This window comes from Canis lupus, chromosome 8, assembly GCF_011100685.1.
Source record: "Canis lupus familiaris isolate Mischka breed German Shepherd chromosome 8, alternate assembly UU_Cfam_GSD_1.0, whole genome shotgun sequence".
In the NCBI taxonomy this organism is placed as follows: Eukaryota; Metazoa; Chordata; class Mammalia; order Carnivora; family Canidae; genus Canis; species Canis lupus.
In genome coordinates this window covers 50,700,510-50,719,648 of record NC_049229.1, presented here as the reverse complement: position 1 = coordinate 50,719,648, position 19,139 = coordinate 50,700,510, and the positions used below count along the sequence as shown (strand labels likewise).

General features: G+C 41.3%; 1 protein-coding gene across 4 annotated transcripts in view; it reads left to right on the top strand.

Moving 5' to 3' along the window:
- Positions 1-286: 286 nt before the first annotated feature.
- The window catches only part of SPTLC2 (serine palmitoyltransferase long chain base subunit 2), a 110,178-nt gene continuing 91,325 nt past the window's right edge, over positions 287-19,139 (top strand). Inside the window, exons 1-2 of one of the 4 annotated variants that reach the window (XM_038545420.1) lie at positions 293-467; positions 976-987. In XM_038545420.1, the coding sequence (XP_038401348.1) occupies positions 350-467; positions 976-987 (130 nt within the window). In that variant the 5' untranslated portion in view covers positions 293-349. Of the gene's footprint in view, positions 473-975; positions 988-19,139 lie in introns of all 4 variants that reach the window. The other 3 variants (XM_038545421.1, XM_038545418.1, XM_038545419.1) reach the window with 3 other exon arrangements.

Genomic DNA, 19,139 nt, shown 5'->3' with positions numbered 1-19,139 from the left:
AGTCTAATTGGCCCAGTGCTCCCTGGGCCCCGCCTCCTCTGCGTGGACCGAGAAGCCGCCAGCCCCGCCCCCTCCTCGACACCGGCGAGCCGCCTTGCCGCCGCCCGTGATTGGCCAGACAGCAGCACGGGACCGCCCCCTCCTCCCGCAGATTGGCCAGCAGTCCTGCCCGGCCCCGCCCCTCCGCGGGCCCGGCCCCGCCCCCCGTGACGGCCGGGCGGGTAATTGGCGGCGGCGTGCAGCCATTTCCGGTTTCGGGGAGGTGGGTGGGGTGCGGAGCGGGGCTGGGGCCGCCGCCGCCTGGGCCGCCGCCTACAGAGCCTGCCTCGCGCCTGGTGCTGCCGGGACGATGCGGCCGGGGCCCGGAGGCTGCTGCTGCCGTCGCCCGCTGCGGGCGAACGGCTGTGTGGCGAACGGGGAGGTGCGGAACGGGTATGTGAGGAGCAGCGCCGCCGCCGCCGCCGCCGGCCAGGTATGGTGGGAGCGGGCGGCCGGGCTGAGCCGGAGGTGGGGGCCGGGGCCCCGCGAGCCGCGCCCGTGCGGAGCCGCGGGGGGCGGCCCGGCGGGGCGAGGTCGCGGGGGCGGGCTCAGGTGTGCGGGCGGCGGCGTCCTGGCGCGGACCGGGCCTGGCCCGAGCGAGGGCTCGAGGGCGGCGGAGGGGCTCCCGCGTGTCTCCGCGCCTGCGGTCTCCCCACTTTCCTCTGCTCCGAGCCCCAGTGCCTTGCTGCTCCTGCGCTGGCCAGAGGTACGGGCTGACCCCGCGGGCCCCGGGAGGGCCCCCTGGGGGGCTTGGTTCTTCGTCTCGAGGCTCCCTCCTCGCGTCCTCGAGGGGCTGGCTTCCTTGCAGAGCCCTGAGACTCTCCGCGGAAAACCAGGAGGCAGAGAAAGTTAGGAGGTGGTGCCAGGCTCCTTCTCCAGGATGCCCAGCCCTCCTGCAAGTGAGGCGTGGGACCACAGATCGGGCATGACCCCCCCCCGCCCCCGGCCGGTGCCTCTCGAGCCTTACGCGCTTCCTCGGCCCCGGGCTCTAGGTCGGGGTCGGTGGTCCCCGCGGTCCCCGTGGTCCCCGTGGGCAGGAGTGCCGTCACACCAGCGGCTTGCTGACCCCGGGTGGGGGCTTGTGATGAGTCTCCATTCCGGTGAACCAAGCCTGAATCAGCAGCCAAGTCCAGAGTTCGGGGGGGAAAGAAAAAAAAATTTTTTTTGGGGGGGGGGAGTTTTGAATTGAAGACTGTAATCAGTAACAGCCTTCCAATTCTCTGGATTGACAGATTCTCCTGAAATGCGTCTTTTAAAAATGAGCCGCTTAAAAAAAAAAAACAATCAGTGTTGATGGAAGAGTGTTGTGAGATTTCAGTTGACTTTAATACTTATAAATCCCATTTAGATATATTTTTCAAAATTTTTTAATTTATCTATTCATGAGAGATAGAGAGATAGAGACACAGGCAGAGGGAGAAGCAGGCTCCATGCAGGGAGCCCGACGTGGGACTTGATCCCGGGTCTCTAGGATCATGCCCTGGGCTGAAGGCGGCATCTGGGCTGCCCCCATTTAGATATTAAGGCAAACATTTTCTTGCCCCAAAGTCCTCTTTTCCCAAGAGCAGTAGTGTGACTATTGTGATTTAAATTGGCTTTAATGTAAATATCTAGCAGCCTCCCCCCACCCCCCCCAGTCAAGTAGATGGGATAGATGGGCCTGTTACTGTTTGGTGTGGAACAGAAAATAAAGAACTCCTCCAGGTCATGTTGACATAGTAAGACTGTGAGAGTTGGAGGGAAAACACATAAAAGAGACTTGACCTCCCCCTGAAGTTGGAAGCACTGTAATGCACAGATTCCAAAGATTTATTTTCATTTTTTAAAAAAAGATTTTATTCATTTATTCATGAAAGACACAGAGAGAGAGGCGGAGACATAGGCAGAGGGAGAAGCAGGCTCCATGCATGAAGCCCGACGTGGGACTCAGTCCCAAGACCCTGGGATCACGCCCTGAGCCAAAGGCAGATGCTCAACCACTGAGCCACCCAGGCATCCCTATTTTCATTTTTAAAGGAATAATTGAGTGAGGGAGGAAGTGATAAGAACACCCTCATTATTGACCGTGTAAGGCTTTTTTTTTTTTTTTTTTTTTTTTTTTTTTTAGCAACAAAAATTGCTGTGGTAGAGAATGTAACAGGGAAACTTAGCAGGTGGGAGTCAGAAAATACGTTGCAGATGAATGAGTGGATTATGATTTTTAAGAGGGAAAAGGAAGTCAAGAGAAAGGTGCTCACACTTCAGAGGTGTTTTGTGTTTTGGTGTGCTTTTCACTTAACGTAGGAGTTATAGTCTGATTTAATAGTGAATTCCTCCCATAATCTCTAACAATCTAGCATTTGTAGACATGATATTTCTTCAGAGATTGCGGACTGTTAATAAGATGAAGACATATCAGGTTGCTAAAGTGAAATTTAAAATCTGTATGACTCTAACTTCTGGCTGACTTTTTCTAGTGTATTTTAGTGAAAAATTCCACTCAAGACACTATGGTGGCATCTGGAAGACTGGTTTAGTGGAAACACCTGAAAGAAAACTCTTTGTCACTAGTCTTTTTAAATCAAAGACTTTAGGGATATAGCTTTGTACATGAATATGAGGAATATTGTCTATTAGGGTTTTTTTTTTTTTTTTTCCTTAAGCAAAGGAGAGGTTTTTGGTAACTTCATGAGAACAAGAATATCTTTAAAATAATATAAGTTGTTTTTATTTTAATTAAAGTGGTATGTTAGTGCACCAACCCCCTATTTATTTTCCCCCACTTTCTGGGGGAAATGTTGCCAATTATGCCATAAAAATACATGTAAGATGTTAAGTGTGCAAGTGTGTGTCATCTTTTAATTATGAAAGTATAAATTCAGAGTTTTTAAACCCGAGATACACATTCATTTCCTTACGTATCCCAGCATTCTTGTCTTTGAATGAACAGGAGAGAAGTTAGAAATTTCTGGGATTCCTTTACACTCTCAAGAGTTTCTGTGTTTGAAGGAATGAATGTATATGCTTTCCCTTTGTTGGATTTTGGTCAGAGTTTGAGTACATAGATCCTGTAGTAGAAAGGGCATATAAAACAATTAAACGTTGCTGTTTGTTTTTATTTTCTCGTTTATCCTCTACTTTTTTCTTACTGTGATAAAATACATGTAATGTAAAATTTAGTATCTTAACCATTTGTAAGTGTGCAATTCAGTGACATTAAATACATTCATCGGGCAGCCCCCGTGGCTCAGCGGTTTAGCGCTGCCTGCAGCCCAGGGTGTGATCCTGGAGACCCGGGATCGAGTCCCACATCGGGCTCCCTGCATGGAGCCTGCTTCTCCCTCTGCCTGTGTCTCTGCTTCTCTCTCTCCTCTCTGTGTATTCTCATGAATAAATAAATAAAATCTTTAAAAAAAAAATAAATAAATACATTCATCATGTTGTGGAACCATCACCACCATCCACTGCCATAACTTTTTTCATCTTGTAAAACTAAAAAACTCTGTACCCATTAAACACTAACTCCCCATTCTCTCCTCCCAGTGCTTGGCAATCACCATTCTACTTTCTTTATGAATTTGACTGCTCTAAGTACCTCCTTTTTTTTTTTTTTTTTTTTTTTTTATTTATTTATGATAGTCACAGAGAGAGAGAGGGGGGGGGGGGCAGAGACACAGGCAGAGGGAGAAGCAGGCTCCATGCACCGAGAGCCCGATGTGGGATTCGATCCCGGGTCTCCAGGATCGCGCCCTGGGCCAAAGGCAGGCGCTAACCCGCTGCGCCACCCAGGGATCCCTCTAAGTACCTCCTATAAATGGAATCATACAGTATTTTTCTTTTTGTGTCTGGCTTATTTCATGTAGCATAAATGTCCTCATGATTCATCCATGTATCAGTGTGTATCAGAATTTCCTTCCTTTTTAAGGCTGAATAATATTCCATTGTATGTACATACCACATTTTGCTTAGCTATTTGTCAGTGGACAGTTGGATTGCTTTCAGGGTTTAGGTAATGCTGCTGCGAGCATGGGTGTACAGATAATCTCCTCAAGACGTGTTTTCAGTTTTCTTGGATATATACCCAGAAGTGGAATTGCTGGATCATATGATAATTCTATTTTACATTTTTTGAGGAAATGCCATCTTGTTTTCCACAGCAGCTAAACCGTTTTACATTCCCATCAACAGTGCACAAGGCTTCCAGAGGCCCCACATCCCCACCAACACTTGTTATTTTCTATTTTGTTTTTTGCTTTTTGGTTTTTTTTTTTTTTTTTTTTTTTTGCATAGTAGCTGTGAGATAATAGGGGGAAAAATGCATATATGTTTCTGCTTCCAGTTCCTGGCACAGAGCGCCTGAAATCTGTGTAATTTCCTAAGTGATAGGAATAGTAGGAGCATAATTTGTTCTAATATTTAGTCTTTGACCCTTATTCCTGACACCGGGTTCCTAAATCCCTTGGAATTTCCCCAGTGATAGCAGAGTTTTTTGTTCTAATGAGGTGACACTGGATGATCTGGAGGGGGGCTGCTCACCAGAAAGACCAAGCCATGATTAGAAGCTTGGAATTGTCAGCCCCACACCCATCATTCTCCAGAGAGGGGTGGAAATGAAGTTAATGATTGCTCATGCTGACTTGGTGAAGCCTCTGTAAAAATCCCTGAAGTACCAGGTTCAGAGAGCTTCTGGGTTGCTGAACATGTGGAGATGCTAGGAAAGTATCATGCCCCTTCCCACACAACTTGCCCCCTATGCATCTCTTCCATCTTTCATTTGTATCCTTTATCATATCTTTTTATAGTAAACTAGGTAACAGTAAATAAACAGTTGTCCTGAGTCCTGTGAGCCATTCCTGCAAATTATCAACCAGAGGAGGAAGTGGTGGGAATCTGATTTTTTTTTTTTTTTTTTGAACCTGATTTATAGCTTATGGGTTAGAAGCACGAGACAACCTGGACTTGGAACAGGCATCTGGGGTGGGGGGGTGGGGGAAGCGGGGAGCAGTCTTGAGGGACCAAGCGCGTCACCTCAGGGATCTGACACTATCTCCAGGTAGGGAGTGTCAGAACTGAGTTAAATTGACACCAGCTGGTGTCACAGAAGTGCTTGGTGGAGTGGAAACTGCCCTTCCCCCCCCCCCCCCCCAATCAGGTGTCAGAAGTGCTGAGTGTGGTAGCTCTGAGAGAGCATAGGAGAAACATCACAAGACTTGGGTTTTGTTCTTTATGGCAGCTATATGTAGACATTACTGGAGTTTTTTTTGTTGCTTTTGAGGTTTTTTGGTTGGTGTTTGAGGTTTGTTTTGTTACCTGAGCCCCCCAGGCGCCCCAGACATTACTGGTTTTTAATGATGACAGCAGATATAGAGTTTTCACAGGGAAGAGGAGCAATAAAACAGTACTTTTTCCTCTTCTTGTCATTCACAGGAGAGGAGGGTCAGCCTTTATTGGAAGTAAAGGGTGGCAGTTAGCACTAGGGAAACTTTGAAAGAGTTAGAATTGGAAACTTTGGCAGAATTAGAGCTGGAAGAAACCTTTAGAGGTTTATGTAATTCAGTCCCTTTATCTCTTTGTAGGACTTTATTAAAACTAATCTTGATAGATGATTCTATCCTATTTTTAAAGACCTAGAGGATTTGCAGGAAATTTTTTCAGCCTCATGTTGCAGCAGTCAATGATTTTAATTACAAGAGTTTTTTACTGTGGGTTTAACGTTTGATTAAATAAATGCCATATTTTGGTTGCACTAGAAATATAATACTGTTTGTTTTTACTTTTAGAGTAACTTGATCACAGCACTCTTTAAATCTTCCATTTATAGAACCTTTGAGATTTAGACATGCATTTTATCTTCATTAATTAGTTAACAAGTATTGAAGGAAAGAGATTGCCTTTGAGACCGTTTTGAGCTTCACTTTCCTCCCTTTAGAAGGAGTTTTAATGAGATATTAGGATGATGATAGCCTTTTAGCTGCCAGAATAAGAGTTTAAGGAAGACTTGGGGCACAAGTCCTGTTCTTTAAGGCGAAGTAGAAGGAACAAAGAGCTGGTCCTGCTACTTCTAAGAAGGCAAATGAGTAACTAATGAAGGGATCTACTAAATAGCTTTTGTTTCCACTTAAAGGAAACAGTAACTGAAAAGAAGTTAGTTATGAGACAAGACTGGGAGGAGTATCTAGAATGGCCTGGATTACCTGTTCAGGTTTCGCAGGCCTGATGAGACATCTGAAGATTTCAATGCTTTGCAAAAATAATGTTGTAACTACAGCTGTGGGACTAGATTTTTGTTTTGAATGCTTTTTGTTTCAAGAAAAACAGATCTTATTGGCTGGATCTGAAAGATTCCAGAGTCATTTGAGGTACTCAGGAATTCTTTTTAATAAAAATTTTTTGGGAAACAAGACCAATATTTAATATATAAACCTCTGTGTTCTTAAGATAGTATTTTAAAACTTGGATATTCAGGGAAAGCACACTTACCCACTTTTTAGGGTTGGCCTAGGTGCTCTAGAAACGTCGTAGTGCTCTGGGCAAGATAGTTAATTGGTTGAGATTCAATTAGATTCAATTTTTGAAAGAAAGAAGTAGTGTTTATTGGCAGAATAGGCAATTGAGAGGGATGGGTAGAGACTGTTTGCATTCTGAGTGGGTGTGCCTTACTTGATTAAATACATGGTTTGTGGTCTCAAAAGTCAGTTGCCTTCTGCATAGCTTCTAAGAAGGCTTCCATAATATAATTTGTAGTTTGTGACTGATTAAGCAAGTAAGTCCTTGCTCTTCACATATTTAGTCTCAGAATATCTATTTTAACTTTTATTGTCTTTAAGGCTACCTTCAAGACCCATTTTAAAGGTTAAGGTTGCTATTTTTCCATTTGTTTTAAAATTTTTTGCTTCTGATTATAGAAATAATACATGTGTACTACAGGACCCTAAAGGGTTGGGATAATCCCCGTTGTTGGAGGTTAAATTTTTTTTTTTTGGAGGTTAATTTTTTAATGTGGTCTGTTTTACCAGTCTGCTGCTTTCTGATAATTTCTAAGAGTATGAAATATGCAGTTGTACTGAGACTTGGGTATGAGTCAGCCTTACTCCAAATAACAGATATTGAGGTTGGGGAGAATATTCAACAATTTTTGTTATCTGGAAACGTTTGGAAATTATTGTGTAGATAAAGTACTAACCTCAAATGTGATGGCTTTCCTGTACATATATACCCATGATAAAGGTTAATTTATAAACTAGGCACAGAAAGAGTAACAACAATAATTAATAATAAGATAGAAAATTATAATGAAAATCTTTTGAATGCAGTCTCTCAAAATACCTTATCGTACTGTACTTATTCTTCGTGTGATAATGTGAGATGATAATGTGGCTACATGACGAGATGAAGTGAGGGAATATTGTAGGCATTTTGACATAGCATTAAGCCTACTTTTGAGCTTCTGATGATATGTCAGAAGGAGGATCATCTGCTTTCAGATTGTGGGTAACTGAAAATGTGGGTGGGGAGGCGGGGACTACTATATTTGCGTTACCTAGTATGTAACAGGAACTCCGGAAATCTTAGCTGAAGGAATGGATGGGTGATAGTTGGAGCCATGCAAGTTGGTGAAGTAGATAGAAAATGGCATTAAGGGAGAAGAGGCACGGAGGATGTAATATTAGGAAATCATAATGTTACTGGAAGACCTACACAATGCTGAGGAAGGTTGATTGTGACAGAATAGAAGTGTTAGGAAGTGGTATGAGAAAGCTCAAGAAAAGGAAGGGAGACTATTTCTGTTAGGAGGGGTAAGCAACATATTGGTGGTGGGAAACCAAATATGTAATTATAGTTGATACCCTTTACTGTGACCAGCACCTCACCCAGCTTCTTCACCTATTTGATCTTCACAAGGGCCTTGTGAGGCAAATATTATCGCCATGTTATAAATAAGACTGAATCCCAGACCATTTAAATAACCATCCCAGTTAGTTAGTTGGCAGAGCCTGGTTTATCTTACTCTATTAAGCCACTGGATTTGGCAGTTCAGAAATCACTGGTAACATTTGAGGAATTTAAATATGCCCAGGACTCCTGGGTGACTCAGTGGTTGAGCATCTGCCTTCAACCCAGGGCATGATCCCGGGGTCCTGGGATTGAGCAGTCCTTCAGGGAGCCTGCTTCTCCCTCTGCCTATGTCTCTGCCTCTCTCTCTGTCTCTCATGAATGAATACATAAATAAAAATCTTTAAAAAAAATAATAAATATGCCACAAGTCATGCCACACTCTGAACATATTATTTCCAGAAGTGTCCTCTTTGTTCCCACAGGCAACTTTTGAAAAATAGGGAGTCTTCCCCCCTTTTTTTTTGCAATCAGGATAAATTCTCCAGTTTGGTCAATAAGCATCTCATATGGGATGGACTGAAAAGTGCTTCCAAAGCTAGTTGTAAAGCAAACATATTCCTAATTACTATTTTCCTAATTGAAAACTCAAAACTGGAGATGCCCAAGCATATATGCACTGGCACATTTTCAGTTCAGTGGCCTCCCGTGCACTCAGGCAGTAAGGTTCTGCCCCGGAGTTACCGTTCTCCCTTGCCACCCACATCTCCTCTGCAGCACTTCCCGATCTCCAGATAAGCATCATGGCATAACAGACAGATGTAATAGTCAGGAGATCTGAGTATGAGAGCAGCTCTGCCACACATGCTTCTCCTTTATCTGTGCTCTCTTCCACCTCTGACATGTTCTGGGCCTGCAACACCATGCCCTCCACACTGCTTCTTTCTGTAGTGGACACCAACTGAGAAGCAACCTGGTCTGCATCAATTTCCCTTCTCTGTGGATAATCTCTGATACATGGGGTGGGTAGGCTTCTGGTGTTACATCTGTGCAGTAGGACTCTATTCCTGGAACCTGGCTGACTGACACAGGTGTAGGCACCAATGCTATAGTGAACCCAGCAACCCTCTCATGGGGATTTAGAATTTCAGTGGAGAGAGTTTGTCCTTAAGGAGAATAGTATCTCTATTATACTCCACATTAGAGTTTACATATCTGGAAAGTTTTACATGTTTTCAGTTTTAACAAGTATTTCTTGAACATCTGCAGATTTTTCAATAAAATTTAAAAAGGACATAGTGTTTCTCCCTTTAAAAAAATATTTTATGTATTTGAGAGAGAGAGTACAAATTAGGGGAGAGGTAGAGGGAGAGAATCAAGCACATTACCCACCAAGTGGGGTGCCTGCCGGATTTGATCCCAGGACCCTGAGATCATGACCTGAGCTGAAGTCAGATGTTTAACTGATTGAACCACCCAGGCGCCCTTGTAGTGTTTCTCTTGTAAAGCCAACATACTTTACATGCAGTTTTATCTGAAAATACTGGAGATGTAAAAACACTATACATGCAAAATACTAAACCAATACATTAAAGTATAAAGAAAATATCTCCTGAAATTCCACAACCCAGAGATAACCACTGTAACATTTTGATGTATAGTCTACCAAATACACACACACACAAATATATATAAATATATGTGTATATATGTGTGTAATAGATGGGGATACAATTTTACATTAAAATATTGCAAAAAAATTGCTTGATATTGTCTGTTTTTTTGCTTAACATCATTAATATATTCCATCACCAGTCAGTAAGACAAATATCATTCTTTTAAGGGGTACATAAATTCCATAATGTGAATATATAGTATAATTTATTTAACCAATCCCTGTGCATAATGTGTAGACTTTCCCCACTATTTTCAATATATGAGTATACATCTCACACCTTTGATTTTTTTCATAAGGGTAAATTACTAGAAATGAGATTGTGACTCAAAAGATGTATGTGTGTGTATATATACAGGATTCTGATCAGAATATCATTTTAAAATGAATTTTTTTTTTAAAGATTTTATTTATTTATTCATCAGAGAGACGGAGACAGAGAGAGAGAGAGGCAGAGACACAGGCAGAGGGAGAAGCAGGCTCCATGCAGGGAGCCCGACGTGGGACTCGATCCCGGGTCTCCAGGATCACACCCCAGGCTGCAGGCGGCGCTAAACCGCTGCACCACCAGGGCTGCCCTTAAAATGAATTTAAAGGAAGTTTTAGAGATATTGTTTAAAGATTTCTGATTTCTAAAGTGCAATTGACCACAATTTAAGTGATCCAAACCTCATCTTTAAATGAATTAAACCACTATCCCAAAATATAATGTAACAGTCATCTCAGTTTCCCAAAATGCATTGGTAAGTGTGGCACAAGTCACTTTCCTCAAATTGATCTTTAAGTCAGAGCAGTTCCAGTGCACAATCCTACCTTCTAAATGTTTTTTCTTCTGTCTCTCTCTTTCTCATTCTTTTTTTGCCTGACAAATTGATTCTAAAATTATGTGAAAAAGCAAAGGATCAGGAAGCGCCAAGGCAGTTTTGAGGGGAAATTAGGTAGAAGGAATCCTCTACCTAATTAATAATAGATACTAGATAATAAGACTTAGCATAACGCTATAGTAATATTGACAGTATGATTTCGATGGAGTAGAAAATCTAGAAAGAGCACACTAAGAATATGGAGTTTGATAGATAGTGGTGTTGGCATTTCGTATCAGTGGGGAATAGACTAGTGCTGAGACAGGTGGCTTTCTATGTGGAAAAAGAAGAAAAAGCAAAAAACCTTGGGGCACCTGGGTGGCTCAGTCTGTTAAGCGGCTGCCTTTGGCTTAGGTCATGATCCCAAGGTCCTGGGATCGAGCCCTGCATTGGGCTCCCTGGTCAGTGAGGAGTCTGCTTCTTCCTCTCCATCTGCTGCTCACCCTGCTTGTGCTCTCTCGCTGTCAAATAATAAAATCTTAAAAAGAAAAACCAAACACACCAATCTGCAAAAATCAATTCCAGGTTGTTAGATATTCAAATGTGAATTTTTTTTTAAAGACTTTATTTATTCATGGAGACAGAGAGAGAGAGAGAGGCAGAGACACAGGCGCAGAGAGAGAGGCAGAGACACAGGCGTAGAGAGAGAGGCAGAGACACAGAGAGAGAAGCAGGCACCATGCAGAGAGCCTGACATGGGACACACCCTGGGCTGCAGGCCGCGCTAAACCGCTGCGCCACCGGGGCTGCCCTCAAATGTGAAATTAAAAAGAAATACAAAACTCTAGCATAGAGGAAAAAATATTTATGACCTTAAAGTATAGAATGACAAATTATAAAGGTTGATAAATTTGATTGTTTAAAACTTTTGCACACTATAGCATCAAAAAGAATAAAATGTTTAGGAAAAAAATTAACAAATAGTACAAGTCTTGCATACTGGAACCTACAAAACATTTTGAAAGAAATTAAAGAGGATCTAAGTAAATGCAAAGACAGCCAACATTCAGGAATTGAAAGACTTAATATTCAGGTGCCTGGCTGGCCCAGTCGGTAGAGCATGGGACTCTTGATCTTGGGGTCATGAGTTCAAGCCCCATTTTGGACATAGAGCTTAATAATAAAAGAAAAAGACTTAATATTGTTAAAATAGAAATACTCTAAATTCAGTGCAACCCTTATCAAAATCCCAGGTGACTTTTTTGGAGACATTGACAAAGTGATCCTAAAATTTATATGGAAATGCAAGAGATCCTGAACAGACACAATCTTTAAAGAGAGGAAATAAGTTGGAGGACTCACCCTTCCTGATTTCAGAATTCACTATAAAACTGTGGTAATCAAGATAGTGTGGTACTGCCATAAAGATAAACATATAGGTCAATGGAATGTAATTGAGAGTCCAGAAATAAAACCTTACATTTATGGTTAGTTAATTTTTCTACAAGAGTGTGAGTGCCAAGACAATTTAAGGGGGTAAAGAATGACCTTTTCAACAAATAGTATGGGAATAACTGGATATCCACATGCAAAAGACCTGATTTGTATCTCTACCTCATATCATATACAAGGAATTAACTCAAAATGGACCAAAGACCTAAATGTAAGAGTTAACAACTGTCAGAGTTTTAGAAAAATATGTAAGTATAAATCTTTGAATTTTGATTGGATAGTGGCTTTTTAGATATGACTCTAAAACTATAAGCAACTAAAAACAATTGGAGTAGGTCACAACTTTTGTAATTTTCTGTACTTTTGTATTTCAAGGATACCATCAAGAGAATGAAAAGATAATCTACAGTATGGGAGAAAATACTTGAAAATCATATAGGAGATAAGTGACTTGTTATCTAGAATACATAAAGCACTCTTACAACTCAACAAAAAGGACAATCCAATTTGCAAGCAAAGGATTTGAATAGACATTTCTCCAAAGAAGATACACAGATGGCTAATAAGCCCACGAAAAGATGCTCTGCGTCATTAGTCAATTAGGGAAATGCAAATCAAAACCCCAGTGAGTGAGATACCACATCATACCCACTGGGATAGTTAAGATAAAAAGTCATTAACAAGTGTTGGTGGGGATGTGGAGAAATTGGAACCCTTATACATTGCTAGTGGGATCATATAATGATATAGCACTTTGGAAAACAGTTTCTAAAATGCTAAACCTAAAGCTACCGTATGATTGAGTATTTCTACTCCCTGGAGAAATGAAACATACCTACACACAAAAACTTCTACATGAATGTTGATAGCATTATTCCTAATAGTCAAAAAGTGGAAACAATCCAAATGTCCATAAATTGATGAACAGATAAAATACAGTATAAGCTTACCATGGAATATTATTTGGCAATAAAAAGGAATGAAGTACTGATACATGTTACAAGATGGATGAAAGAAACATTGCGTGTTGTGTAAAAAGCCAGATATAAAAGACTTCGTATTGTATGTTTCCACTAACATGAAATGTCCAGGATAGATAAATCTATAGAGACACAAAATAGACTAGGAGTTTGCCAGGGCTAGGGTTGGAGTTTGTTTTTGGGGTGATGAAAGTGTTCTAAAGTTGTGGTGATTGTTGCACTATGTGAATACAATAAAAACCACTTAATTGTACGCTTGGAAAGGACAAATTTAATGATTTGTTAATTATATTTCAATAAAACTATTATTTAAAAAACAGAACCTTGTGCACCATATGATGTTATGAGCAAAATGATGCCAAAAGTGAAAAAACAAGCCACGGACTAGGAGGAGACACTTGGCTACATATCATTGACAAAGGATTAGTATAAATCAGTGAGATAAATTAGTGAGAAGAAAGTGTGCACTCCAGGAGAAAATGGGCCAAAGATAGGAACTGTCAATTCATAGGAAAAAATGAACTTGGTAGGAAAATAAATATATGAATATGTTCATCCTCACTAGTTTAAGTTACTATAAATTAAAAGCAGTGAAGGAGGGATGCCTGGGTGGCTGAGTGGTTTGGCACCTGTCTTTAGCCTGGTGCATGATCCTGGAGACCCGGCCTTGAGTCCCGCATGGGGCTCCCTGCATGGAGCCTGCTTTGTCCTCTGCCTCTGTCTCTGCCTCTCATGAATACATAAATAAAATCTTAAAAAAAAAAACAAAAAACCTTAGAAATATGACTATAAGAAATGGCAATAAATGGAAAATGTAAGGGCTTAGATTCTAATCCCAATTTTGAATTTAGTTTTCTTATGACAGGAAATTGCATAATCTCCTTTCTTTGGTGTTGTCATTTAGTCATGTGAAGAGGAAGAGTAAGAATCCCTTGTAAAAGAAATGCTTCTCACTTTGTATTTTTTATCCTGCATATTTAAATATAAAATCCCTTTGATAGTGTTATTTAAAATAGTTTCCTTATTCTCTTTTATCTAAAAAACTTGCTGATCTTTGCATCCTTTTTCACTAAAAAAACAAAAACAACAAAACAAAACAAAACCCTGAAGAATTCTTGAATACAAGAATTATCTTTTTTTTTTCTTAAAGATTTTATTTTTCAGTAATCTCTACACCCAACATGGGACTCAGACTCAACTCCAAGATCAAGAGTCATACACTCCACTGATTCAGCCAGCCAGGCCCCCCAGATTCTCTTATTTGTATTTTCTTTTTTAAGATTTTATTTATTAGAGAGAGAAAAGAGAGCATGAGTGGGGAGGAGAGGGAGAAGCAGGCTCTCCATGAGCAGGAAGCCTGACATGGGGCTCCATCCCAGGACCCTAGGATCATGACCTGAGCCAAAGGCAGATGCTTAACCAACTCAGATACCTAGGCACCTGTCCTATTTGTATTTTCAAATACAGAGTATAGCCCTTGACATATAGGGATGGAATATTTGTTGAAAAGAATGAGATGATTATGCTGATTTTGAGGTCCTTGGTAGAAAGGGGGCTCTGGGTTCCTAAGAGCAGCTTTTTTTTTTTTTTTTTTTTTTTAAGAGTTTATATATTCATTCTTGAGAGACACAAAGAGAGAGAGGTAGAGACATAGGCAGAGGGAGAAGCAGGCTCCCTTTGGGGAGCCCGATGTGAGATTCGATCCCAGGACCCCAGGATCATGCCCTGAGCCAAAGGCAGATGCTCAACCACTGAGCCACCCAGGCATCCCCCTGGGGGCAGCTTTGATGTCTGAAAGTTATTTGTGCTGTTTTGGAATGTTAAAAAACTAAATAGGAAGAATGTCCATTTCTGGACATGTGAAATTAAATGGAGGGAGGGGTCAAGTTGTAAGCGATTTCCTAGGGCTTGCAGTACTGCTTAATGAGAGGGAAATGTGTAGACTGCTGTGTCCTTTGCCTTTTCTCGTTTTCAGTCATGCTCATGTTCCCAGGGGGCAGGGAGGGAATGTCCAGCAGACATTTTTGATTGATTACTAGACGCTATGTATAACAGATCTGCAGAGGCTCCAGTCCATGTTGTTTTCACCTTTTTTGTTCTTAGGTACTGTGTGGAGCTGAGCACCTGCCATCTAACTGGGAATGGAGCTGGGTGGGGACTGGGCTAAAGCTTTGAGTAGATTCAATCCACTCTGGGGAGGATTGTCTAATTTATGGGATCCAAGCATTTATTGCAGGCAGTTCCCTCTAGTATGACTTTATCTCCTAAGCATTGTAAGATTGTGGTTGATTTCAAGTCACCTTCTAGTCCAGCTCTGCAGCTACTCTAGCGTTTTGTAAGCGTCCTGTGCAGAAAGCTGGCCATGCACCTAGGCCTCTGCTAGAATTTAATCTATCACACCATCCTATAGAGCTATCATAAGTTCCACTGGTTTTTCTTTTTCTTGCAGAGTTCTTCTTCTTCTCCTTCTTCCTTCTTCCTTCTTCTTTCTTCTTCTTCCCCCTCCTCCTCCTTCTCCTCCTCCTCCTTCTTTCTTTTTTTTTTTTTTTTTTAAGATTTTATTTATTTATCCTTGAGTGACACAGAGAGGCAGAGGGAGAAGCAGGCTCCGTGTAGGGGGCCCGATGTGGGACTCGATCCTGGAACTCCAGGGTCAGTCCCGGAGCCAAAGGCAGATGCTCGACCGCTGAGCCATCCAGGTGTCCCTTGGCAGAGTTCTCTTGCCTGTGGCAAGCCCAGTTATGATCATTCATGCTCACATTCTCCAAATATGACCAGGAGAGAAAATGACTAGTAATTTCAGCTCCCTAAGAAAAGTTTCTTCCCTCTCTGGGATTTTAGTATATCTTGCCCTCTTTGCTTTGCATGGAAGACAGTTCTTCAGTGTCTTTATTTTATTTTATTTTTAAAAATATTTTATTTATTTATTCATGAGAGACACAGAGAGAGAGAGAGGCAGAGACACAGGCAGAGGGAGAAGCAGGCCCCATGCAGGGAGCCCGATGTGGGACTTGATCCTGGGTCTCCAGGATCACGCCCTGGGCTGAAGGCAGCACCAAACCGCTGAGCCACCGGGGCTGCCCCTCTTCAGTGTCTTTAAAATTATTTCTTATTTTGAGTGCTCTATGTTTTATCTAGTTCTGTAAAATTGATGGCTTGCCTCTACCTATTAATTTTAACCTAAAAGTGTTTAATTTTTTTTGTTTTTATTGCTGTAATTGTGACATAAAAATAAAGTTGTTCAGATGGTATAGAAATTCTTTCTCTCCATGAAGTCTGAAGGTAGACTGGTTGCATTTGATAAGTTATGAGCTATCATCTTTGTTTTGTAATCTTTTAGGATGTTGTTTTTATTCACATTTCAGTCTTCAGCCACAGCTCCATTCCAAGCCACTGGCAGAAAGAGAAGCAGAAAGAGTGCAATTGCTGTTTTAAAGGATGTAATTCAGCCTCAGTACCTGTCCCTTCTGTTCACTTTCTATTGGCCAGAATTGCATCATGTAGCTGGCTACCTAGATGCTGGAGAGACTGGGAAATGTAGACTCTAGCATGGACCTAGCTAAAACTGAGGGATTCTGTTACTAAAGGGGTGATAGAATGTCCACAGAGAGCCAGTTAGCAGTCTCTGTCATAGTATGGTGTGAGGAAAAGCTCTAACCAGAGGTTTTTTTTTTTTTTTTCTCAATAGTCCGTTTTTTAAAACTCTTGTATTAAATAATCTGTCACACCCCCTTGGTTTATGATTTTTCTACCATAGAAGAGTCTTGTTTAATGGTGAAGAGCATGTTCTCCACAGTTAGGCAAAGTTAGCAGACAAATATTGTCTGAATTTTGATCTGTGGTCTTCTCTTGCCCTTTTAAAAAATACTAGTTCTGATTTTTGTTTTCCTTTTTTGTTTTGTTTTTTTTTTTAAAGATTTTATTTATTTATTCATGATAGTCACAGAGAGAGAGAGAGAGAGAGAGGCAGAGACACAGGCAGAGGGAGAAGCGGGCTCCATGCACCGGGAGCCCGACGTGGGATTCGATCCCGGGTCTCCAGGATCGCGCCCTGGGCCAAAGGCAGGCGCCAAACCGCTGCGCCACCCAGGGATCCCTGTTTTCCTTTTTTGGCCTATAATCATGTGTATTAATGAGAACCTGGAAGGAACTTAGTTATAGTAAGCAATGAGAATCTCATGTCCTTCAGTATAAGGAAGTACCACCTTATAATTTTGAACTAGGCAACCCTTATCCTAGAATAAAAGTGAAAAATATCCCAAATGCACTAACATGGCAGAGTTGGGAACCATATTTAAAAGTTTTGCTGAAGCTCTAAAAGTCTATAGGCCCTGTTAACATAAATACCCAGTTAGTAAGTGAACAAAAGAAGTTCTAAGAGATTTTAACATGGAATATGTATCTGTTAAATTTCTTTCATTTGAGGGGCTCCTAGGTGGCTCATCCATTTAAACATCTGACTTCAGCTTAGGTCATGATCCTTAGGGTCCTGGGATGGAGCCCCAAGACAGGGCTTTGTGCTCAGCAGGGAATCTGCTTGTCCGTTTGTACTTCCCCCAACTTGTGCTCTCTCTGTCTCTCAAATAAATACATAAGATCTTTAAAGAAAAAAGAAATACATTTCTTTCAGTTGATAGCAACAGAAACTGATTCTAACTTAACAAAAAGGTGAATTATTACAAGGATGATAGGCATGCAAAAAATAAAGGAGAGAGTGGGGTGGAAATGATGAACAATTTAGGAGTCAGACAGGAAATAGCACAGTACTTGGGACCTCAGCAGCAGGAGTTCACGGACCTTTTCTCTGGGATATTAGAGGTTGCATGTGCTTCAGACTCTTAACTTATTGAAATCATAAAGCCCCATGAGATAGGGTTGTTAGGTTCATTTTAACATAGGTGCTTATCCCTGTGGCAGTCAGCCAGGATCCAGGAATAGAGTCCTACTGCACAGATGTAACACCAGAAGCCTACCCACCCCATGTATCAGAGATTATCCACAGAGAAGGGAAATTGATGCAGACCAGGTTGCTTCTCAGTTGGTGTCCACTACAGAAAGAAGCAGTGTGGAGGGCATGGTGTTGCAGGCCCAGAACATGTCAGAGGTGGAAGAGAGCACAGATAAAGGAGAAGCATGTGTGGCAGAGCTGCTCTCATACTCAGATCTCCTGACTATTACATCTGTCTGTTATGCCATGATGCTTATCTGGAGATCGGGAAGTGCTGCAGAGGAGATGTGGGTGGCAAGGGAGAACGGTAACTCCGGGGCAGAACCTTACTGCCTGAGTGCACGGGAGGCCACTGAACTGAAAATGTGCCAGTGCATATATGCTTGGGCATCTCCAGTTTTGAGTTTTCAATTAGGAAAATAGTAATTAGGAATATATGTTTGCTTTACAGCTAGCTTTGGAAGCACTTTTCAGTCCATCCCATATGAGATGCTTTTTGACCAAACTGGAGAATTTATCCTGATTGCAAAAAAAAAGGGGGGAGGACTCCCTATTTTTCAAAAGTTGCCTGTGGGAACAAAGAGGACACTTCTGGAAATATACGTTCAGAGTGTGGCATAAGGTGTATCTAATTTAAATTCCTCAAATGTTACCAGTGATTTCTGAACTGCCAAATCCAGTGGCTTAACAGAGTAAGATAAACCATGCTCGGCCAACTATATGTTCAGGTGTGGAATAGCTTCTGTGACTGGGGCAAAGCTCCAAGCTATTTTCTTTAGTATGTGTGGTATGTAGTAGGGAGAGACTAGTACATTTCAGTAAAATTCCAAGAAAAAGCCATTTCAGCAGAACTAAGTTTAAGGAACAACAGAATATACCACTGGAAGTGAATGGGGTTCATTTAACAGAAATGGCGTGATGACAGTCCTTTGATTTGCCAAAGAATAATGGGTGGTCATACTGGACATTAACTTTTTTTAAATGTTCCAAAGTAACCACCAGATGGACAGGTTCTGTCACACTATGGTCACATTGAGTGGAAATGTCTATTTGCTTATAAAATCACGTTTATGTGATTTTTGTATTCCTATCAGAAGTGTGTGCTTTTGTTTTGCACTAATTACTTCCCCATTATTGCATCGTTACATAGATACTTATGTTCTTTCATGTCGGGATCATTCCATATATGTCAGTTTACAGTGTAATCAAAACTTACCCTTTTTTCTGTTCTGAAACTAGAAAGACAGTGCAACACATGATCTAGGACTTTTTTTTTTTTTTTTTTGGCTGTAAAGACATTATTAGGACAATTGGCAAATTGGTAAATATTAGTATCCTAAATATTAGTATTCTCTCAGTTTCCTGATTTTGATAATTGTTTCATAGTTAAGAGAAACATACTGAAGTATAAAGGTATATCATAACTGCCC